The sequence below is a fragment of the Acipenser ruthenus genome, chromosome 42, assembly GCF_902713425.1.
Source record: "Acipenser ruthenus chromosome 42, fAciRut3.2 maternal haplotype, whole genome shotgun sequence".
Taxonomy (NCBI): Eukaryota; Metazoa; Chordata; class Actinopteri; order Acipenseriformes; family Acipenseridae; genus Acipenser; species Acipenser ruthenus.
Window position 1 is genome coordinate 10,323,285 of NC_081230.1, and position 20,997 is coordinate 10,344,281.

Sequence of the window (20,997 nt, forward strand, 5' to 3'; positions counted from 1 at the left end):
AATGCTGCTTTGCTTTTAAATGTGGTTTTAAAAAATGCTTTTACCAAGTCCGGTGCCGAGCTGTACTAAACTCATTAGGAATGTTTGTCAGCTGCAGTAACAACGTGATGCCACTGGGTGATGCTGTGCAAGAAATGGTGCACAGTCACAGCCTGATAGAGTTGATAGAAATACATCTCTGCCCAGCCTCACAACTCCCTCAACCCTGCCCTTTATCAAGCTGAAGTCTGCAGACAAAACCACCCAAGAAATCCATCTCGTCACCTTTCAAAGCAGGCTCCTGTCTTTAAATAGAGGTGTATCAGAGTCCTGCTAAAAATTAAGCAGATAGTTAGTCTAAGGTGCATAAAGTCCATTGCAGCTGGTTGCTTGTATTATAGGCTGATCACAAATGGTTGTCTCTTAAGCTGAGGGAACACAAAGCCACTTTTTCAGGAGCAGCGGCTTGAAACCTGGTTCCAGGAGACCTGAGGCTTTACTGTATCAAGTCTCCCCTGGTGTGCCGTGCAGCGGCTCCGTGTTCCCTCAACTTCACAGAATGCTAGTTTGCAGGCTGCATAATGTATTGCCAGATTAGCAAGGCAAAGGGTCCAACAGTCCAGCTGCTGCTTAAAATAATCATACGCGAGCAACAACCAGGAGCATGGTGGACTTGATTCAACCAGGAGGCGCTTTGCTGTAGACATCGCTGCAGAGGGTTCGAAGCACCTGCTTTCGCAGAGAATCTTTCATAGCCTCGGAGATGGAATGGAGAGAGCCGGTGCTTGTGTTTTTTAATATATATCTTTTTTCACAGATCTCAGGAACCAGCCCTTTCTACGAGCTGATGCGGTGATCCGGAGCGGCTGGAGGAGAGTGTGAGGCGGGGGGCTGGAGTTCCCTCGTCTTGGAGTTCACCCCTCCGCAGCAGACTGGAATCGGATGGGATTTTTCAGAAGGAATTTGGAAAATGCCCCCCCCCCCCCCTCCTCCTACCCCCGCCTCCCCAGGTGACCTTGAAGGAACGAGGCTGCTTCCTCCTAAAACCAAATAAGACTTTCATTGTTTTTCTTAAAAAAAAAAAAAAAGACATTCCTCACAATATTACAGTATTACTGCTAAGGTGTTTTAGCCATAATTTGTAAAAAATTTTAAAACCTATTTTAATATTATTTTTTTACTTTTTATCTTTAAATATCCAATACTGTAAATTGACTGTGTTTAGCCTCTCCGTGTTTTGCCCTTGCCCGCTTATACTGCACATGGAGAAAGCGATGTGGTTGCTTCTCTGATGTATTTAAGGTGTTCACGCTAGGCCTAAGCTTCTAGCGTTCAAATGCAAAATACCCTCGTTTCAGTTCCGGAACGCACAGTCCTGAAGATTCCGAATTCCCACAGTGATCTCGTCCAGCTCCAGCAAACATCCTCCCAAGCCCAGCAGCACTGCACAGCTTTTCAATTCATACCCACGCCTAGCTGGTACCTGCACTCTACAGTAAGAGCAGACTGGATTGAGAGCCTTTTATTACAGAAATCTTCAGTGCAGTTATTAAGAATAGGACCTGAACACAGGGTCCCAGAATGTGGGAGTGCTTGAAGCCTGTTAAATACACCAGTTGAAGAATGAAATATCGTCTGCAGCCCTGCGATTTGTATTCTTCGTTTTGTTGTCTTCTTGTTTTCAATTTAAAGGATTTGCATACAGAGATTAGGCTCTGCCCTGTGCCAGTTTAATCACATGTTTGCAGCTAAACCTGCATTTTTTTCCTCTAAACACTAAGTGGCTAAACTTTTCAGTATTATAAAATTGTCAGTATAATTTTAAAAAGGCATTTGATTTCTCGAAGGCCACACCCAAAGGTTTTCTGTGCTTTGAGGAGCGAGTTCTCTTACTCGTACGGTCCTGCATTCCCGAAAGGGTTTATCTAAGAACACAGCACCTCTCCTTGCGTTAGAATTGAACCCCATGGCAGCCCCTCTCCTGCTGCTAACGCCTGCTGTTTTGAGGGTAACAGAAAAAGCAATGGAAGCAGTGTAATGTATCATAAACACTGCATTTCACGAGAGAAAGTGAGGGAGAGATGATTTCAAATAGCTACTCAAACCTTAAGCTTTTTTTTTTAAAAGCAATGCACACAGCTGTAGGTCTCTTGAAACTAGTAATACCAGAGATTTAAATAGCTAGCCAGTGCATTGGAAATTGCTTACCAGGTAACTGTTGTGCAAAAAAAGTCCAGTGACATGAACTAGCCACTGTGTCTGTGTCTAACTGTCGTTATCAGAATAAAGAAAATGATGCAGCTGTTTTTAGATTTTGGTTGTGGGACAGTTCAGACCGGTTGGCTTTGACCATTCGCTAACGGCTGCTGTGTCCTGGCTAAGACAATCTGGGAGGTATTACTAACTTCAGTCTGTTTGCAGCTCACATTATATCCAGCCTGCTACTCAAAGCGAGATCCCAGAGCTCGTTTCTCATTTCAAACAGAGCCTCCTGTCTGTCGGGCCGTTGCCCTGTTTATATCGTTCTTGTCTGTTGTTTTATGTTTAGCTACGAAAGGGTCTCGGTGCAAAAAATATACACTATCCAGTTAATATTGTATGATAAAGATATATCCATCCCCCTCTATATGTGTTGTAAATGTATAAAGTAAAGCCTTTTCATTCCTGTGTAACACTTTATTTTGTAAAACTATGCCAAACCAGATTGAGGCTTCTAGCCCCCAGATCTTATATTCTGTACATATTCTTAATAAATTACCAAAAAAAACAAACAACAACTTGATTTCTGGTCTGAAGTGTCGTTGATTTAACAAGCTCGCTTACCTTGCAGCAGGAGGTGGTTATTCTGGAAGTTCTGATTGAGAAGCAAAAACGCAAATTTAAAAATGAAAACAAAAACCTACTCACTTTTTTCCACACCCTAAAAAAAACCGCATTACACTGAAGGCAGTATTTAACAATGGCCATGTAATGTAACAACCTTCCTGAACAGAGCTTTAAAACTGAACAGCTCTAAAATTATTAAAATCTAATAATCATCCACTGATGATGCAGCTCTATTGCTAAAAAAACAAAAACACACATACTTCATTGGGAAACGTGTCAGATCTTTTAGAATGGTTTTACTGTCAAAAACAAACCTGTTCCCATCCCAATGGAAAATGAGCTTGACTGAGCGATCCCTGTGCAGCACAAGATAAACGGACAGAAGAGCTTCAGCGGCTGCCTCACAGTCCAGTGAGTCGTGTTCAATCCAGAAGGCAGGGCTCTCGTTTCCAGATATTCCAGCACCCCTGAAAATCTCACCGATTTGGTAAACGTGACCCTTTTAAACTCCTTTATCCAAGACCCTCCTTTCCCACCGTGGAGAAAGCAGACGTGTGCAACTGGGAAATGTCAGCAGAATCGTCTGAAGCTGTTTTTGTAGGCTGCTAAGTCCATCTACATATGACAGTTGCTTCTGGGTTGTCCGAATGCTTCGGTCGACCCTGCATGATTTGTGGAGAGTACCAGAAACATGGGGGGGTCCAAACTCAGCAGTGTTCCTCACATGGGCTCTTCTCTGGACTGGAAGCCCCCCAGCACTGCCCAGGTTTGTGGACGCTCCCTGGAGTAGGAGCCTCGTCTGATCACTGGTCATCGCCCAGCTGCTGCAGGAGGGTCCGTCTCCTCTTCTCCAGCTCTCCTTCGCTCAGCTCGCTCTCAGAGGTGTCCCATCCTGTCTGGAGAACACAAGAAACTTAACAACCTGCTCGTTAACATAACAAGTAGCTTTCCCCCAGTCATTCTGCTTCGTTCTTTGGTGTAATTTCAAGAATGCCGGTTCTGTCACCCGAGTTCATGAGCTGCGATTCAGTTCTAGTCGCTTGCCTGAGATCCATGCAACACAGGCTTGATCAGCCAAACCCCAACCCCAAGCCTCCCCTGTTGAAACCAAGTTCCAAGTCTTCCCAAGGAGACCTGGGACTCTCACACCTTTGTTGAGATTCTTCCTCCCCCGCTCTGCTCACCTTCTCCTTCTTGCCGGAGCGTTTGGGTGATTTGTGCCGCACCTCGGCCCGCTCGCTCTCCCTCTCCCTCTCCTTGTCGTTCTCTTTGTCCTTCCTGCTCTTCTCCTTCTCCGGCTCTCCCTCCTTTTGGGGAGTGTTCTGTGGGAACAGAAGCTCATGGTCACTTCCCTGCCAGCTCCCCTCCACACACACTCCCGGCTGCGCGAGACTCACAGATCTGCGTCTTCTCTTTTTGCTCTTCTTCTTCTGCTTCTTGGATTTCCTGGAGCTGTGATCTTTAAAAGAAACAAGGAAACCACGAATAGTGATCTGCAGTGTTGAGAGCTGATTAAATGGGGAGTGCTTGCGCTGCTGTACTGGAAAGCAGCCCCCAGATCGGTGCTGTTTTAGGGACAGCATCCCACCCAGGAGCGTCCCTGCTGGAGGTACCTGATTCCGGGGAGGAGGAGCGCTCGGACCCGGACTCGGAGTGGTTGCGCTGCTTCTTCTTCTTCTGGGAGCGGTGCTGGTGATCGTCATCCTCAGACTCCGAGCCCTGGAGGGAGAAGCAGTCGACAGTGTGAACACATTGACGGGACAGAGAGGATTCGTGACGCGTTCAAATCACTGGCTTGTGCTGCAGAGGCTCAAATTATTAATGCTGCATGAACCCATTATTCAGATAAAGCTCTCCACACGTCGGGGTCACTGGTGTTGATCAGGCTGATTTATCATGTGAAATGAGGGAGGGAAAAGCCGCGTGGGTTTGTGTGGATCGCCGTTCTCTGAAGAGTAAGAAAAGCAGCAATCATTGCAAACCCAAGCAGCTGTTTCTTCACTTGTTTCACGTGGAATGGTAAATCACCAATGATTGTCAGCTCCTGATTTCTGTGGAGAGCTGAGCGGTTCACGCAGCACTATCGGATAGCGTGGTTATTTATTTTTCTTCATGTTGGTCTGCATGAAGTTAACATGCTTCTACCCTAGAAGCAGCTTTGCTAAACCCTGGTGAAGGGCTCTTACCGATCGGGAATGGGATCTCTTGCGATGGTGTTTCTTTGACTTTTTCGAGTGCTTCTTACTCTTGGAGTGGTGGTGCTGGCACTCGTTCTGCAGGCGAAACAGAAAGAGAAGAGGTAACCCCCTCGACACAGAGAAGAGAGGCACCGCTGCTGTAGAAGAGCTTCAGCAGCCTCACAAGGAAACCCCTCCCCGGCCCCTGGAATTACCTCGAGCACCTGGGTGAACTCTTTAAAGAGCCGGATCCGCTCCGACTCCAGAGTTATCTGATCGAAGGCAGAGTCAGTGAGAAAGCGCTCCCGCACCTGCGAGAGGAAAACAGAGGATTACAGCGACCCAGCGTCCAGACACAGTAAAACCATCCAACACTCTTCCTTTACATCTTCCACGCAGCACCCCGCCTGGTTCACAGCGTGCCTGCCTGTGAAAACGACCTCTCAGGGATGCAAACACGCCGAGACGGAAACGTGCTGGAAATCAGCCCTCACCTCCTCCCAGCTGGAGTCTGGCTCGAGGAGGGGCGCCGCCTGCTTCAGCATGCTCTTGAAGGCCGCTTCCTTCCTGCGCAGTTTCCGTGCTTCCTCCTTCTCCCTCTCCCTCTCCCGCGCCTCTGCCTTCTCCAGCAGCTGCAGAGCAAACACACAGCGCCCGGGACTTGAGCAGCACCACCCAGCAAGAACACAAACAGCCCTGCATTGCCGCGACAGCATGGCATCACAGATCATTACAGCCAACTGGTTACTGATTAAAAGCACTGGCCTGACACTATACAGACTGCACAGGACCGGACACGTTCTATAGCAGCGCTTTTCAAAGTCTTTTCTAGACTGGCTCTGAGTTTTTTTTTTTTTTTTAGCAGAGATACTTCGGGCACTCACACTGTTGAAGGTCAGTTTAATGTTGCCAGCGTCCAACGTGGCAGCTCTCTTATCGAAGCTGATGACGTGGGCAAAGTCTTCAAACGTGGTGTTGACCTCCACTGTGAAATCCCTGTCCTGCAGACAGACAGACAGACAGAATGACTTGCCTGTATACACCACTGTCACAGACAGAGTAGAATGTGTTGGTAATCACATGAAATAAAAAGTCAGTGGTTGGTTGCATTTGAACGGAGTAACAGCTGAATAACTCATTTCTATTATAAGAAGTAAGATAACAGAAACAAACTGTAGTCATGTAGTCTTAGAGTATAAATACCAGCAACACAGACAGAGAAGATCCCAATACCTCCAGATCATCAGTATAAATACCAGAGATAGAGGCGACACAGACAGAGAAGATCCCAATACCTCCAGATCATCAGTATAAATACCAGGGATAGAGGCGACACAGACAGAGAAGATCCCAATACCTCCAGATCATCAGTATAAATACCAGGGATAGAGGCGACACAGACAGAGAAGATCCCAATACCTCCAGATCATCAGTATAAATACCAGGGATAGAGACGACACAGACAGAGAAGATCCCAGTACCTCCAGATCATCAGTATAAATACCAGGGATAGAGACGACACAGACAGAGAAGATCTCAATACCTCCAGATCATCAGTATAAATACCAGGGATAGAGGCGACACACACAGAGAAGATCTCAATACCTCCAGATCATCAGTATAAATACCAGGGATAGAGGCGACACACACAGAGAAGATCCCAATACCTCCAGATCATCAGTATAAATACCAGGGATAGAGACGACACAGACAGAGAAGATCCCAATACCTCCAGATCATCAGTATAAATACCAGGGATTGAGGCGACACAGACAGAGAAGATCCCAATACCTCCAGATCATCAGTATAAATACCAGGGATAGAGGCGACACAGACAGAGAAGATCCCAATACCTCCAGATCATCGGTGTGTCAGTCCGAGGGCTCTCTCCAGGGGTTCAGGTAGTCAGTTGATTATCTCTGTTAATACTAGGTGACACGTATTGTATCTAAACAATAACGTTTAATGTAGAATGTAATGTGGGGATTTTGAGACCAGACCATTTTAACAAAGTACTTGACTCCATGTTTACTTCAATTCATAAGCCTTACACTGCTTGTAAAAGAGACACTGATCCCAATGCTATCACATCGATGACAACATCAAACAGAGCAGAACGAACACAGGACGCACCACACATTGCGCAGGATCACAGGAGAGGGGTTGCCACGGAGACAAAGGGAAGCGCTTACCTTCAGAATGTCTTTTAGAATGTTCTTCTCGTCATGGAAACGGGCTTTCAGATCCTCAACGTAAAACTTAAACAGATCTAAGGGGGTGGAGCCTGGAAAGTGAAGACCAGGAAGAGGCGTGTGTGTGTCTTGCACTGTATAAATTAGATCAACTCTGCTTCACCAGTTTTCGGGCTATGTCACTGTACTGCCACACGAGGGCGATATTGTGCCAATATCTTTTTTTACTTCAAAACAAATGGGGTCCCCAAAAGTGACAAAGAAATGTGTAATTTAACTGTAAAATCGATCCATTATATGGTATAATTACAATCGTGCAGGTGTGCCATGGTTCAGCTACAATTACATTGCAGTTAATGTGTTGCTGAATCCTCGGCTAATGCACTCTTTGCATTGCTAAGTCATTGTAAATTTAACTTGCTGTAATCCTAACTTGCTGCATCCTAGTTCATATTGTATTTTTTGGATTTACTATAAACTACACTGTGTTTAAATATGCAGCTTGCATTGTAACCCTGTGCTGCCCTGTAACACCTATAAGTCCCCTTGGATGAAGGCATCTGCCAGATAAATTAATATTACTAATTCCCAGCTACTGTTACCCCTGACCTGGCTGTCCCAGCAGGCTGGCGAATCGGAAGTCGCTGCTGACGGAGGGGTAGAGCTCCACCCAGGTGGACATGGAGTGCAGCTGCCCAGTCTCATGCAGCTCTTCCAGGGAAGCCTGAGAGAAACGGGGGGCCAGCTTTCAGCTTTTACAGCATTGTCTACCATCCAGAACCAGGGATGGAAATAAGACTCCTATTGCACAGCAGTTTCACCCATCCCAGGTTTTACTACCAGCTTGATTAGCCCCAGTGTACAGGTATTGTATGCAACGGGGAGTCTTATTCCCATCCCTGCATAGCTATTGAAAACAGCAGTTCTCAATTACAACGGTGAGCTCGTGTTTCCTGCTCTGACCTGGAAGTACTCTCGGTTCTTGCGTTGCTGTCTCCGTTCTCGGAGCCGGGTCTTCTCCCTGTCCTCCTCCTCCTCCTTCTCCAGCGCGCGGACGTGCTCCTCGAAGCAGATCAGAGCGTCCTCCTTGTCCATGTCTGAGGACACAGGCAGGGAGGGAGTCCCTTAGAAACGTTCCCCCGCACTAACAGCACAGCAAAGTGTAATAAAGCACAGTGAAAGTATGGTAAAGCATTGTAAAGCACAGAGGGGTCTGGTAAAGCATAGACAAGCATTGTAAAGCTCAATACCTTTTTTTTACTGTTATAAACTTCAAATCAAGTCCCCTCTTTTCCCTTCTTTTTTCTAGGTTGAAGTCATTACTTTAACCTTTCCTCTTAGCTCCTGTGACAGAGTCCTGGGGTCAGCCTAGCTGCCCTTCTCTGCACCTTCTCGAGTGCAACGGTGTATTTTTTGTAGTGAGGAGACCAAACCTGCACATACTCTGCAAGTCGTGGTCCCCTGCGAAGGTGGGGTTGTCCATGAGGTTCTGCTGTGCCTCTGACCAGGTGGTCTGGTAGCTCACGCTGGTCATGCTGTCCAGAATGCTCTTCAGCTCCTGGATGTTCCTCTTGCGGACGTGCTTGGCCTCTTCCTAGAAGAATAAAACAGGAAAGGCTTCATCAGCTACAATGCCAGAGTCCAGGGAGTTGTTTGTTTTTAAGAATTCATTTCAAATAAAGCCGAGTGGGGCTTCAGGGTAGAATGTTCATCCCACAAAGCTTCAAAAGTGAACGAGTCAAATCAACGTTTCAGTGCCGTGCACCTATATCGGGATTTCACAAGACATAGAAGAGGTGGGATTCTAGCGAGCGGCACCTTGACTTAATATAAAGCTACAAATCATCAATCAATAACCGTCGCGTTTCTTATGATGTTCTCAGAAGAGAAACAAAGTGACACCGTTTTTATTTTTGATGCTCCAGTTCAGTCGTTCTGGTTTCTGGCAGGAGAGGATGTTACCTTCTCTTTCCTGGCCAGGAAGAAGAGCACATCGTCGTAGATCTCCTTGCGCTCTCGCTCCTGGACCACTGCCCACACCTCCAGCTCCCCAAACATCTGCTCTGCTTTCCTGGGGCAAAATGAAACAACAAGGACAGCTTCTCAAATCAAGCAGAAATCAGAGCGTTCCTGTGTGAGAGGACTTGGACTTCTGTGTGATTTTAACAACTCCAATTTCAAAATCCCACTCTCTCTCTCTCTCTCTCTCTCTCTCACCTGTAGCGCGTGGTGGAGGTCATGCGTTCGTGTTGCTCCAGGTATCTCTGCAGCCTCTCCTTGGCCTCCTTGGCTCTGAGCCGCGCCTCCTCCTTCTCCTCCTTCTCCCGCTGGGCCTTGTACGCGTTGAAGGCCTGCTTCTTCTCACTCAGCTTCGGGAGGGCGCTGTGCGGGGAGCAGGAACACGGACCATCACCCTGACTGTCCTCCCCACGCAGCACACAGAGCCACCTCCAACACGCTTTCAACCTGTACCTGTATCTGGGGTTGTTGATGATCATCTTCATGGCCTGTTCCCAGGATGCATTGGAGGGTATCCCCTGTGAGAGAGCCAGGAGACAGACAGAGAGAGAGAGAGTGAGGGTGATGTAGAGAGCGGGCGGGGGGAGAGCAGACACTGGGTAATCTCAGCCTCCGTCCCACACCTTGTCCTTCAGCAGCTCTTTGAAAGCCTGCTTGGCCTCCTCCTTGGTGCTCCAGGTGTAGGTCCTCTTCTCCGGCTCCCTCTTCTCCTCTTCCTCCCTCCTCGGCTCGCTGCGTCCCGGCAACAACCAACAGAAACAAAAAACGTTCTTAATGCCCAAAGTATATAACTTGAACACTCGATCACAACACACGCACACACTCGCAGGAATATACACAGATACACAATCTCTCCCCGTCTCTCTTTTCTATTGCTACCCCGGCGCTGAGCAGCCTTGACTTGGTCTGGGAACAGTCTGAAGTCCTGTGGTTTCAGATCCAGTGCTGATGGAGTGTTTAAAGCCGAGGATGATGATGATGATGATGTCTGCCTGGGTACCTGGCTGCCTGTTCCTCGGGCTGCCCCGCTGTCACCCCCTCCTCTAGCGCAGCGTTCCCCCCCTCTCCACCCGGCAGCGAGGACGGGGGTTCCTGCTGCTCCTCCTCCGAGGGGGCGGGCTCGGGTTCCAGCGAATGGACGGACACCACAGCACCCCCGGAGGCCACAACTGGGTCTGCAGCCGAGAGCTCCGGGGACTTCCTGGAGGAGAGAGAGAGGGTTCAGACGAGTTTAACAGCACACGCCTGATACCTAAACACACTGCGGTTAATCAGACTCATAGTAAAACCCGTCCCAGAAGTTAAACATATGGGCCACACCAAGCAGCCCTAAAAGATGGGAAAAACTCACCCAGCTGCTTCCTCCTGCTTGATCATTCCTGCGGGGGGAGAGAGAGCGAGGGGAGTTACTTTCTGATTCACCGACACTAACAGAACAGAAGCTGCACTGCTGGTGCAATCCTATCACTGTTCAGATGCCTGCTCTCAGAGCTGTTTCATACCTTCCAGCTCTTCCAGGTCCTTGGGCTTGGTCCAGCGAGACTCCTTGCTCTGTGAGTTGTAGTAGTAGGGCTTCCCCGTGTCCGATCGGTACTCTTTCCAGGGGCACTGAGACAGCAGGAGCTGCAGAAGAGACACGCGATCGCAAATCGCAACGCTTCCATTCGAGGATCGATCAGCTTACAGCATGTAAACCGCAGCCTGATTTTACACAGTGTTTTACAGCACTGAGGAATCAACCTGGGCTGCATCACCCAGCGATCTGTGGTTATCCTGAGATTACAAATAAGCCAGGGATGGAAATAAGACAGTGTAGAGGTAACAAGTGCTGAGGTGTCTTATTAAACTCCTAGTGAAACCAGGACTGGATCAAGCCGCTATGCAATGGGAGTCCATCCCTATAAGAGGCTGATGCAATCCAGGGGGACTCCCTGATGCTGTAAAAACTAATAAAATCTAGGAGAGGAGAATCATGAATGGAACCCACCCCCAATTTATTTATTTTTACCTCCGCTTTAGACTTGAGCTCGTCTGGTTTCTCCCAGGTAGACTGCTTCGATTCTGAGTTGTAAAAATACGTTCTCCCATCGGGGGCCTTGTGCTCCGTCCAGAGAGCCTTCTAGAGATGCAGACACAGAGTTATAATGAAAGCAGAGAGGGAGGCACCCGCTGGAAAACACTGCAGCGGTGTGACTGTCTCTAACCCGGCAGAGCCATGCTGCCGCGGGGGACTGCGAGGCGAGCTCCGGAAGCTCCTGGACGTACCTTCTTGGATTGCTCCTGCACTGGAGAGCTGCCTGCAGGCGCTGGCTGCTGGGAGGTGCTACCCGCAGGGTTGGGGGTCTGACAAAACAGCAACAAGAGAAAATTACCAGTGGGTTATCTGGGGTGGGCAGTTGTAAAATATATTAGGCTTTGATTGGATTGCTTCGAAACATTGTGATTGAAAATACATCGGAGCTCATATACTGTATATAAAGCAAATGGAAGGGGGAGAGAAAGGCTAGTGAATCAACTCCCTTTTAATTAATGCCAGGGGGTCAATTGCTTGTTAGAGGGGGTGCAGATTTGTAACCCTTTCAGTCCTGGCAGGACCTTGAGGTCCCACCTTATCTTGGCGCCCCATGTTAACACAGGCTGTCGGAAATCACATTGGCACCTCACGGGACTCCTCGGTCCCAGTCTGAGGTCGTGGAGAAATATATGTCAAAATATATATATTGTCCTGTTCATTTTTATTCAATAAAGGAGTTTATTCTTTAGCTCGATGGGAAATGTTAATCTTATTCGTTATCCTGATTAAATTACAATTTGAAATCACCATGAATAGAATCCCACAATCAAGAGCCCTTGAAGAGCTCCATGACACAATGTAACTAACCAGAGCTCCATGACACAATGTAACTCACCAGAACTCCATGACACAATGTAACTCACCAGAGCTCCATGACACAATGTAACTCACCAGAGCTCCACGACGCAATGTAACTCACCAGAGCTCCATGACACAATGTAACTCACCAGAACTCCATGACACAATGTAACTCAGAGCTCCATGACACAATGTAACTCACCAGAGCTCCACGACGCAATGTAACTCACCAGAGCTCCATGACACAATGTAACTCACCAGAGCTCCATGACAGAATGTGACTCAGAGCTCCATGACACAATGTAACTCACCAGAGCTCCATGACACAATGTGACTCACCAGAGCTCCATGACAGAATGTGACTCACCAGAGCACCATGACACAATGTGACTCACCAGAGCTCCATGACACAATGTAACTCACCAGAGCTCCATGACACAATGTAACTCACCAGAACTCCATGACACAATGTAACTCAGAGCTCCATGACACAATGTAACTCACCAGAGCTCCATGACACAATGTAACTCACCAGAGCTCCATGACACAATGTAACTCACCAGAGCTCCATGACACAATGTGACTCCCCTGAGCTCCATGACACAATGTGACTCACCAGAGTTGCCGGAGATGCTGGAGAAAAGGAACAAAAAACAGGAGAGAGGAGATAATATTTTAGAATTATCTTTCATTTATCAAAAAGCTGCAAAGGTGACACTATATATAGACCAGCCAGGCTACCTGAATCTCACCCTAACCCTTACCTTAATCTAACCATCACCTTACTCTTACCATAACCCTAAACCTCAGCATTAACAATTTTCAAATAGATAAATGCAATATTAGAGGCAGAACTGTCCATGGCTGCTAGGAGAGCAGATTCCTTTAGCTAAGCCAGGAGAATGCTGGGTTTGAGCGTTCCTCACGCAGAGATTTTTAAAATGTCAAAGTTATCATTTTATTATTTTTTTTTACAGCAATGTCTATTGCTTATCAGCTAATCCCCACTCTAACCAGCCAGTAAACAGAAGCCGTTTAGGAAAAAACAAAGATCTCTGAATAAAGCACCTGAAGAACTCACCTGTCACAGAGTCTGATCCTGATGTAGACGCCTGCGGTGGAGAGAAGTATAGAAAAGGAAACAGTATTTAAATCATCAGGTCTTCTGAATGCAATTCATAAATGTATCAAGTTCTGCATGAGCATACCGCTAAACTATTTAAAATAAAATACATGGCTGGTTTCACAAACCCCGATTAGCACTCATCTTGGGCTGCCTAATGTTACCTTAGGTAAGGTGGTCCAAGATTAGGGCTAATCAGGGTCTGTGAAACCAGCCTGAAAGTGTAACTGAAAAGCTCGAGGAGTCCTGTGTTGTCACTGTGGCAGACAAACTAATACTGTGGAACCACCGTTTGAAAAATCAAGTGCTGATCGTCATGAATCTGTTCAGTAACAATAGCAACACAGGGGTAGAAACAAGACTCCCATTGCACAGCAGCGTGATCCATTCCTGGTTTTATTATAAGTCTAATCAGACACACCTGAGCTTGTTATCTACATAATTGGAGCTAATCGCGCACATGTTAAAAGCTGGAATGGGTGAAACTGCTATGCAATAGGAGTCTTATTTCCATCCCTCCAATGTTCTTATTACAAGACCTATCAGTGGGGTATGTCAGGAGTGGGGTACTTACCGGTGTGGGGGTGGCGACGGGCCCAGATGGCATAGCTGGCATGATCATACCTGGCATCATTGGGGGCATCATGCCCGCCACCTAACAAGAGAGACACAGAGGATCAGACTTTACCTTCGTTTCGTTTACTTTACCATGCCAGGGTTGAAAACAAGACTCCTATTGACAGCAGCTTCACCCTTCGGGATGGGTCACCCACCCAGGCACTCCTGATCTTCTTTGAATGAGGGGCGTCACCAGGGTCTCGCCCAACATCTCCAGGACAATTCTGCGTCGATACAGCTTGCCAGCATTGTATCAGAGGATGAGTCACCGTAATCAGGACCAGCATCATTACTGTCTTCAGTGTCTGACACTTCCTCTTCCATTTCACTGTCTCTGTCCAGCTCTGCTAAAATGTCTTTGTCTGATAACCACATTTCTGAACCTCTTTATCAGAGAGATGCCTCTAGTAGCCTCTGCCTTGTAGAGATTTGTATAAACTTTGTTTATAAAACATTTCTCCAGACATCATCATAATAATACAAATCTAATAACAATAATAAAAGCATTTTATTTTCTTCATGCAGATAAAGCTACACAAATAAACACCCGAGGGGAGTGACTAAGGTCAGTGGAACCCAGTGTCACTTCAAACAGAGTTTGAAACAGGACAGGAGGGTTGAAGCCATGACTGCTGCAGATCTTGCTAGTTCTGTAACATTTATTTTTTCCATTTCAAAAACATACAGCTCTGGCCAAAAGTGTTGCATCCCATGAATACTTAATGAAATGTAACATTTTGCACTATCTCATGAAGTACTGTTCTGGTTTCCGGTCGACTTCATTCTGCAGTCTCTCTGATTGCATGATGTGAAGTGAAAGATCTGAACGGTGTTCATGAATGTGGTTCTGTGCAGGAGGTTCAAGGCCTCCTCTTTCCTCACCTGTCCCATGGGAGGGGGTCCACTCATTGGGGGCATCATTCCAGGGGGCATCATGCCAAGGGGCATTGGGGGCATGGCCGGGGGGCGCTGACCCATCGGGGGGATCCCTATCCGAGGGAAAGGAGGCGGCATTCCTGGGGGAGGCATCTGAAAGGGGAAAGGCAAACTTTTTAAATTGAATCTTTAAAATTGTTCTAAAACAGTCAAGTAATAATGATCTATAGTCAGCACTTGAACCCTTTGTTGGTGGGGGGGGGGCAACCCTACTTACGAAAGGGGGGGGCATCATTGGGGGGGCACTGGGGAATGGCGAAGGCTGTCCTGGTGGTCCGCTTCCAGACTCCGTCCCAGACTGCAACAAATAAATACAGAGAGAGACAGAGACAGAGAAAGGTGAACTCCATCGCAGACACACACCTGAGCACAGTGTCCCATTCTCATTTACAGAACGATACATTTAGCCTATATAAAACGTACTAAATATATCCCACGCTAAATATAGCACTGAATGAATGAATAGCTGCCATTAAGGTCTAGTCTACAGCAGTGGGGTTTTGTAATGGGTTTCTCTTCCTCTGATTTATGGCTCTGTTTCTAACAGGCTTTTTCTTTGGGGAAATTGGAATGACAGAATGCGGTTGCATTTCAGAGTCTATTGATCAATTCTAGCAGTGGGAGCGAGTGGATAAATACAGAATCTAGTAAGTGTGTTGAGATGCTGTGTGAAGTGTAACAGGGCTGCAGTTTGTTAGTGTTGGGAAACGTCCTCAGTACCCCTCTGCCCTTCGGAGAGGTATTTATTATAATATAGTACCGACCCGACATGTGGACCCAAGAACTACCCCCACTGCAAGGTTCTTCTGTATCAAATGGTTCAATTCACCCACTGGAAACAATGTTTATTTTTTATTTGAATGGAACTTTTGATTGTGAAGCGCTTTGAGGTGGCTTGCTATGAAAGGCTCTATATAAAAATAATGGGATTGACTGAACCTGAACAACATAACGCTTCCAGAGAAGGTCCAAAGAAATTCTACAGTTCTACACAGAACGCTCGGGAATGTTCCTAAAAGGGGTAACTAGAAATTCTACAGTTCTACACAGAACGCTCTGGAATGTTCCTAAAAGGGGTAACTAGAAATTCTACAGTTCTACACGGAACGCTCTGGAATGTTCCTAAAAGGGGTAACTAGAAATTCTACAGTTCTACACGGAACGCTCGGGAATGTTCCTAAAAGGGGTAACTAGAAATTCTACAGTTCTACACAGAACGCTCTGGAATGTTCCTAAAAGGGGTAACTAGAAATTCTACAGTTCTACACGGAACGCTCTGGAATGTTCCTAAAAGGGGTAACTAGAAATTCTACAGTTCTACACAGAACGCTCTGGAATGTTCCTAAAAGGGGTAACTAGAAATTCTACAGTTCTACACGGAACGCTCGGGAATGTTCCTAAAAGGGGTAACTAGAAATTCTACAGTTCTACACGGAACGCTCTGGAATGTTCCTAAAAGGGGTAACTAGAAATTCTACAGTTCTACACGGAACGCTCGGGAATGTTCCTAAAAGGGGTAACTTCTGTGCAAACACAGCACTAGATTTCTAACAGTGTCGCTCACAAAAACACAATTTTCTTAACAATTATTTTTAATTCAGGATATATAAAGTTAAGAAATATAAAATAGAAATATCTATATATTTATCGTATGTGCTGGTGTTGCACCTATCCAGTGCTCTGGCCGGTGACTGGACCCTCCCCCTACACCAGTAAATAGTATATTGTCTCAGTCTATTCATCCTTGCGTGTTCCAGTGTGGATTTTGGAATGCATGACTTCTCAGTCTATTCATTCTTGCGTGTTCCAGTGTGGATTTTGGAATGCATTGATAAATGATGACGTTTTGTTCATACCCCAGGCAGCAATGCAGAATGGTCTATGTTAGCTGTGTACGGTATATTATTAATTATGAGCATGCATTTCTCTGGATGTTGTCTATGTGATCTATTTGCAAGCATGTCTGTGAAAACTGGCACGACACTGGAAGAAGCATACAGAAAAGTAACAAACCATTATTACATGCCATCAAAAAAAAACAACACAATGCTAAAATACAACGTGCAGTACAAAATTAAAAGCAGCGAGATGTTTTCATCGTTACCATTCTGTGCAGTTTGCAGAACCTCTCAGCCGGTGCAGGTACAGCCTACTCTGCAGTAACACGCAACTGCATTGGTTCAGACACAAAGCCGCTGAAAAGACCAGACAGAAATTTCCAGGAGGGGGAGGGAGTCCAGCTCTTTCACTGCCGAGTGTTATTAAAGCGATAGCAGACTGTGCTGTATACTGTGCATACCATCTCGTTTTTATTTTAATTTTTGTAAATTGTAAATTGTACAAAACTTAAAACAAACAAACAAACAAAACATGCATGCATTATAAAATAGATGCATAGAAACCTCAGTGCGGTACAGTCGTGCACACAGTGACTGAAGGGGAGAGACAGCATTGCATTTATTCTGATTTGTGTACATTCAGCTATATTTAGTTATAGAAAATGTGCATTTGTATTTGTATTCAGGGGCTAATAGCTCATTATACACATAATAAAATGCATATGATGTTACTAACGCGATGTGTAATTAAAAAAAAAAAAAAAAAAGAAAACGTCACTGTGCTAATTAACATACGGGATGTCATTTTCGAATATTGCATTGTCCACCGTTTTACCTAAAGGTGGCGCTATTACCGAGGTTAACAACCCAACCAAAAAAAACACAAAACAAATCCTACAGCACTGGCCCTGCCGTCGCGCAGTAGAGAACGTGTTTCTGGATCCTGTATCACTATAGAATGTGCTCGTGGGATGTCAAACCATTTCATTCGCTGAATTTCATTTTGTTTTAACCATGCCTTGTTCTTCTGTGCTCATGAAGCTGCACTTTCTTTAGTTTTTTTTTTTTTTTTACAGTGAACTTTATAACGGCAATGTGACCTTACTTCTGTGTCCGCATCAGGAAACACGGGCGCTCTGCTCTGTCTGCTGGAATCCTAACACGCATTTCAAGTGTTGGTTACATAACGGATCTTGTGGGGTTTTAATGCATTTATTTTTATTACATTGACAAAATATATACAATTTATTAGTTATAATAAAGTCTTTATTTCCCAGGACCCGATTTAAAACATGCCCTTCTTTGCATAAGACTTCACATTAGTAGATTCCACAGCAACTATGGAAACACATACAAGCTAGAAACAGGCCGTGCTATTTAGTTTAAGAGATTTTTTTTTTTAATTTGGTCGGTTTTAACTGATTGGGTCAATACTGTGCATGCCTAACCAGACACGTTAATTGTATTATGAGTGTGAACATGGGGTGTCCACCGCCTGTCAGCCGTGTCAGGTCGCATTGATCCCGGCTAGGAGCGTCCCGGTGGAGCTGTCCTCCTTCATTGCGCTTCAGATCCCACGCTGCTCCCGCGGGGCTTATCTCCGCTCATTCGGCAAAGCGAGCGTGGCAGCTGTGAAAGGCCAGGCTTCCGCGGGATCTCAAGTGGAAGTTAAGCGCACACGCGCTAAACACTTGCACGCTCCCCGAACACATTTCTAATCGCGTTTTACTTCTGATTGCATTCTGTGACGTAATGCAGCTGCGGGGGTTCGAGAGGTAACAGCTCGGCGTTTAGCACATTGATGAAGTGGTCTTTCTGTTAGATTGTGAAAGAAACTTTAAAATCGGATAATAACGATTCCCTTCATAACTTGATCTATTTTTTTCTGAATATAACACACACATCATTTTATATTTTCTTATTAGAAATGCAATTGGAATCACTTCTCTGTAGATAAATTTGAATCCCAGTACAGACTTTGTCAAACCCAGTTGACACCGTTATTACCTTATCAAAAAAAATCAGGTAAGATTCTGCATGATTGCACAGCAGTGAGGACTATTGGGTTGTATTGTGACGTCATCAGAAGCTTTCTTCAGAACCACGGACAGTGGCGTCGTCTTTATAATGTAAAATAAACTAGTATTGCCGTGCCAAAGAACTGGGGCTCTTAGAGAACCAGAGACAATGTAAACACGACAGCTCTATTAATGAATAGACACGTTATATTTGTGTGTATTTAACAGTTTAGAAAGTTGAACGCCAAATCATTTGAACTGTACCTTCTATCAAATGCTTCCCATTATACACTGCGCTCTTTGTAATCCAATAGAAGGGCCTTGGACGGTTTTAAAAAAAAGAGGCGTAATCTGGCGGCGGCTACACGTGTTAGAATATATAATCTTATTGTCGCGCTACTTCTTCGGGGCTTAGTTAGAGCTGCGTGTCCCTGTGGAGGCCGCTAGGAGACTAATTAATCACACGTTTAACAGCTGTGTGATGTCAAAGAATAACGATCATAAGAACAGGTGCAGCACATGGCAGATAGCGGGCGATGTCATTGCTGGTCACATAGCATTTCTGTTCCCGGGCTTGACGTTTGAGCGCCGCAGGGTGAATCGGATCAGAAGGATAGAGAGACACACATCGTGTTCTGTGAGACGCCAGTGGTTACATGCAAACGGGCAGCTTCTATTTTTAAACACGGGTAACCTTGGTTGGAGTGGAGCGTTGCAACCGCATTAATGCCGTCAGCATGGGGTTGACTTTATGGGAAACTTTTGTGCTCTGCGAGTTTTGCATGGTATTTGTTCACTTTTGCCACGCTTTCCCGATGGTTACACTTATGCGTTTGCCACAGTTCATCCTGGTTTGCCATGTTTTTTTTTTAAATCATGCTTTACCATACCTCCCTGTGCTTTACAAGGCTCACCTGCACTTCATCACATTTTAACTTTATTACACTTTGCTGTGCTTTTACTGCAGCAAATGCTTAGTATACGTGTACAATGTGCCAGCAGTGTTTTAGTACAGCCCTGGTCCTCAAATAAAACAAATAGCAAGGTGTTTTCAACCAGAAATGAAAGTCCTCTGTTAAGCGCGCGTTATTTTCCTAGACAGCACAGAGACACTGAACAATGTGGAGGTTCAGTGATCATTCTAGCGCTCACCAGCAGACTGCAATACAAATTAATACAAAGGGGGGGGGGGGGGGGAATAAGGGACGTGGTTTTGAAGATAAGATGGACATTTGGGGGATGAAACCCATCGGCTTTAGTTTACCGTCTCGTTTTTCAAAAGAAGGGTGTTTTTGCGCCTTGGTTGTTTACCGGCGTGTTTCTTAATTAGCTACTGCAATTATCAGGCAACAAAGCGGGATCTGGATGCAGGTGTGAGCCGAGAGAGCATTCGCCCAATTACTGCTGCAGTTCCTGAGCGCAGATGGGAGAAATAAGACCCATTTAAATAAATGTAAAGCGGGTATTACGCAGGTACAGTACTAAGGGATTCTGAACAGCATCCACTGCGGTTCTTAATTAACTTGGGTACACAGGGGGCTGTGTCTTTTATTAAAGCACTGAGCCGGTCATGGCTTGTATATTTTTTCTTACAATTAAAAAACAAAGAAACACCACCTGCCAGATGTACATAAGAAAAAGCACCGCATTCAAATGGCAAGAGAACTAAAATGTAACCCCAGCCTGGTCAAATACATATTGTACTGGGCAATGGCAAGGATCGTCCTTCTGTTCATTTTCAGTGGGGTGTGTGAAGTCATAGCCGTGACGACATCTCAGGGCATCTCCACGGTTCTTTAAATTCAAATGACCTCACAGCCATTGTATAAATCGCAATGGCCCTTCACGTGGCTTTGCCTCGTTCTCTTTTCTTTCACACTTAATGAGTTGAGCTCAGTTTTCAGGGGAGGAGGCATAGTCTATTTTTACAGATCCAAGGCAGTAATTACACTGCTGCGAATTACCATCCCTGCAGGCAGACCGGCTGTCAAAACGCGGTGGCACTGAGGCGCCCAGGAGCTCAGAAACAAGGGCTTCTATCACACGGCTTCTTTACTGTCACGCGTACTGATTAATTGATGTCGAATTGATGAAAATTCACCCAATAGAAAATATTTAAAAAAAAACAAAAAAAAACAACCTACTGCTTTACTGAATCCTGAGTAAAGCATGACAAGGCACGTCTTTGATTTTCTCATTCCAGAAACTCACAAGAGGCTATGACCTATATATATATATATATATATATATATATATATATATATATATATATATATATATATATATATATATATATATATATATATATATATATAATTAGTTTCCCCTGTTGCTTTTACCGCAGCAGTGCTCTAAGCAGCTGTTGAGTACAAACAGGTTAGCCGAACCCCTGGGAGAGA

General features: G+C 45.5%; 2 protein-coding genes across 8 annotated transcripts in view; one reads left to right on the forward strand and one right to left on the reverse strand.

Annotated features, from left to right (window-relative positions):
• The window catches only part of LOC117971064 (formin-like protein 3), a 38,594-nt gene extending 35,833 nt beyond the window's left edge, over positions 1-2,761 (forward strand). For all 5 annotated transcript variants that reach the window (XR_009311439.1, XM_059011595.1, XM_059011597.1 and 2 more), the window contains one exon: positions 797-2,761. Coding sequence is in view for 2 of the 5 variants with exons in the window: in XM_059011596.1 (XP_058867579.1) it covers positions 797-861 (65 nt within the window). In the remaining 3 variants the exon portion in view is untranslated. The remainder of the gene's footprint in view (positions 1-796) is intronic.
• LOC117400945 (pre-mRNA-processing factor 40 homolog B-like) lies at positions 2,529-16,976 on the reverse strand. 3 transcript variants are annotated; one of them, XM_059011600.1, is made up of 27 exons: positions 16,847-16,976; positions 14,960-15,040; positions 14,689-14,835; positions 13,763-13,843; positions 13,147-13,177; positions 12,682-12,698; positions 11,459-11,536; positions 11,202-11,312; positions 10,696-10,816; positions 10,545-10,572; positions 10,194-10,394; positions 9,817-9,925; positions 9,647-9,711; positions 9,392-9,556; positions 9,137-9,245; positions 8,618-8,768; positions 8,138-8,271; positions 7,784-7,898; positions 7,175-7,266; positions 5,867-5,983; positions 5,477-5,614; positions 5,198-5,293; positions 4,992-5,078; positions 4,419-4,524; positions 4,203-4,264; positions 3,990-4,127; positions 2,529-3,697 (listed from the first exon to the last, which is right to left on the reverse strand). In XM_059011600.1, exons 1-27 carry the CDS (start codon positions 16,847-16,849, stop codon positions 3,671-3,673), a joined length of 2,610 nt encoding a protein of 869 aa, XP_058867583.1. In that variant the 5' UTR covers positions 16,850-16,976; the 3' UTR covers positions 2,529-3,670. The 3 variants fall into 3 exon arrangements, with proteins under 3 accessions (XP_058867583.1, XP_034770074.2, XP_058867581.1); XM_034914183.2 differs by having other exon boundaries at positions 2,529-3,701; positions 16,847-16,975; XM_059011598.1 differs by having other exon boundaries at positions 2,529-3,701; positions 3,990-4,264.
• Between the last annotated feature and the right edge of the window lie 4,021 nt (positions 16,977-20,997).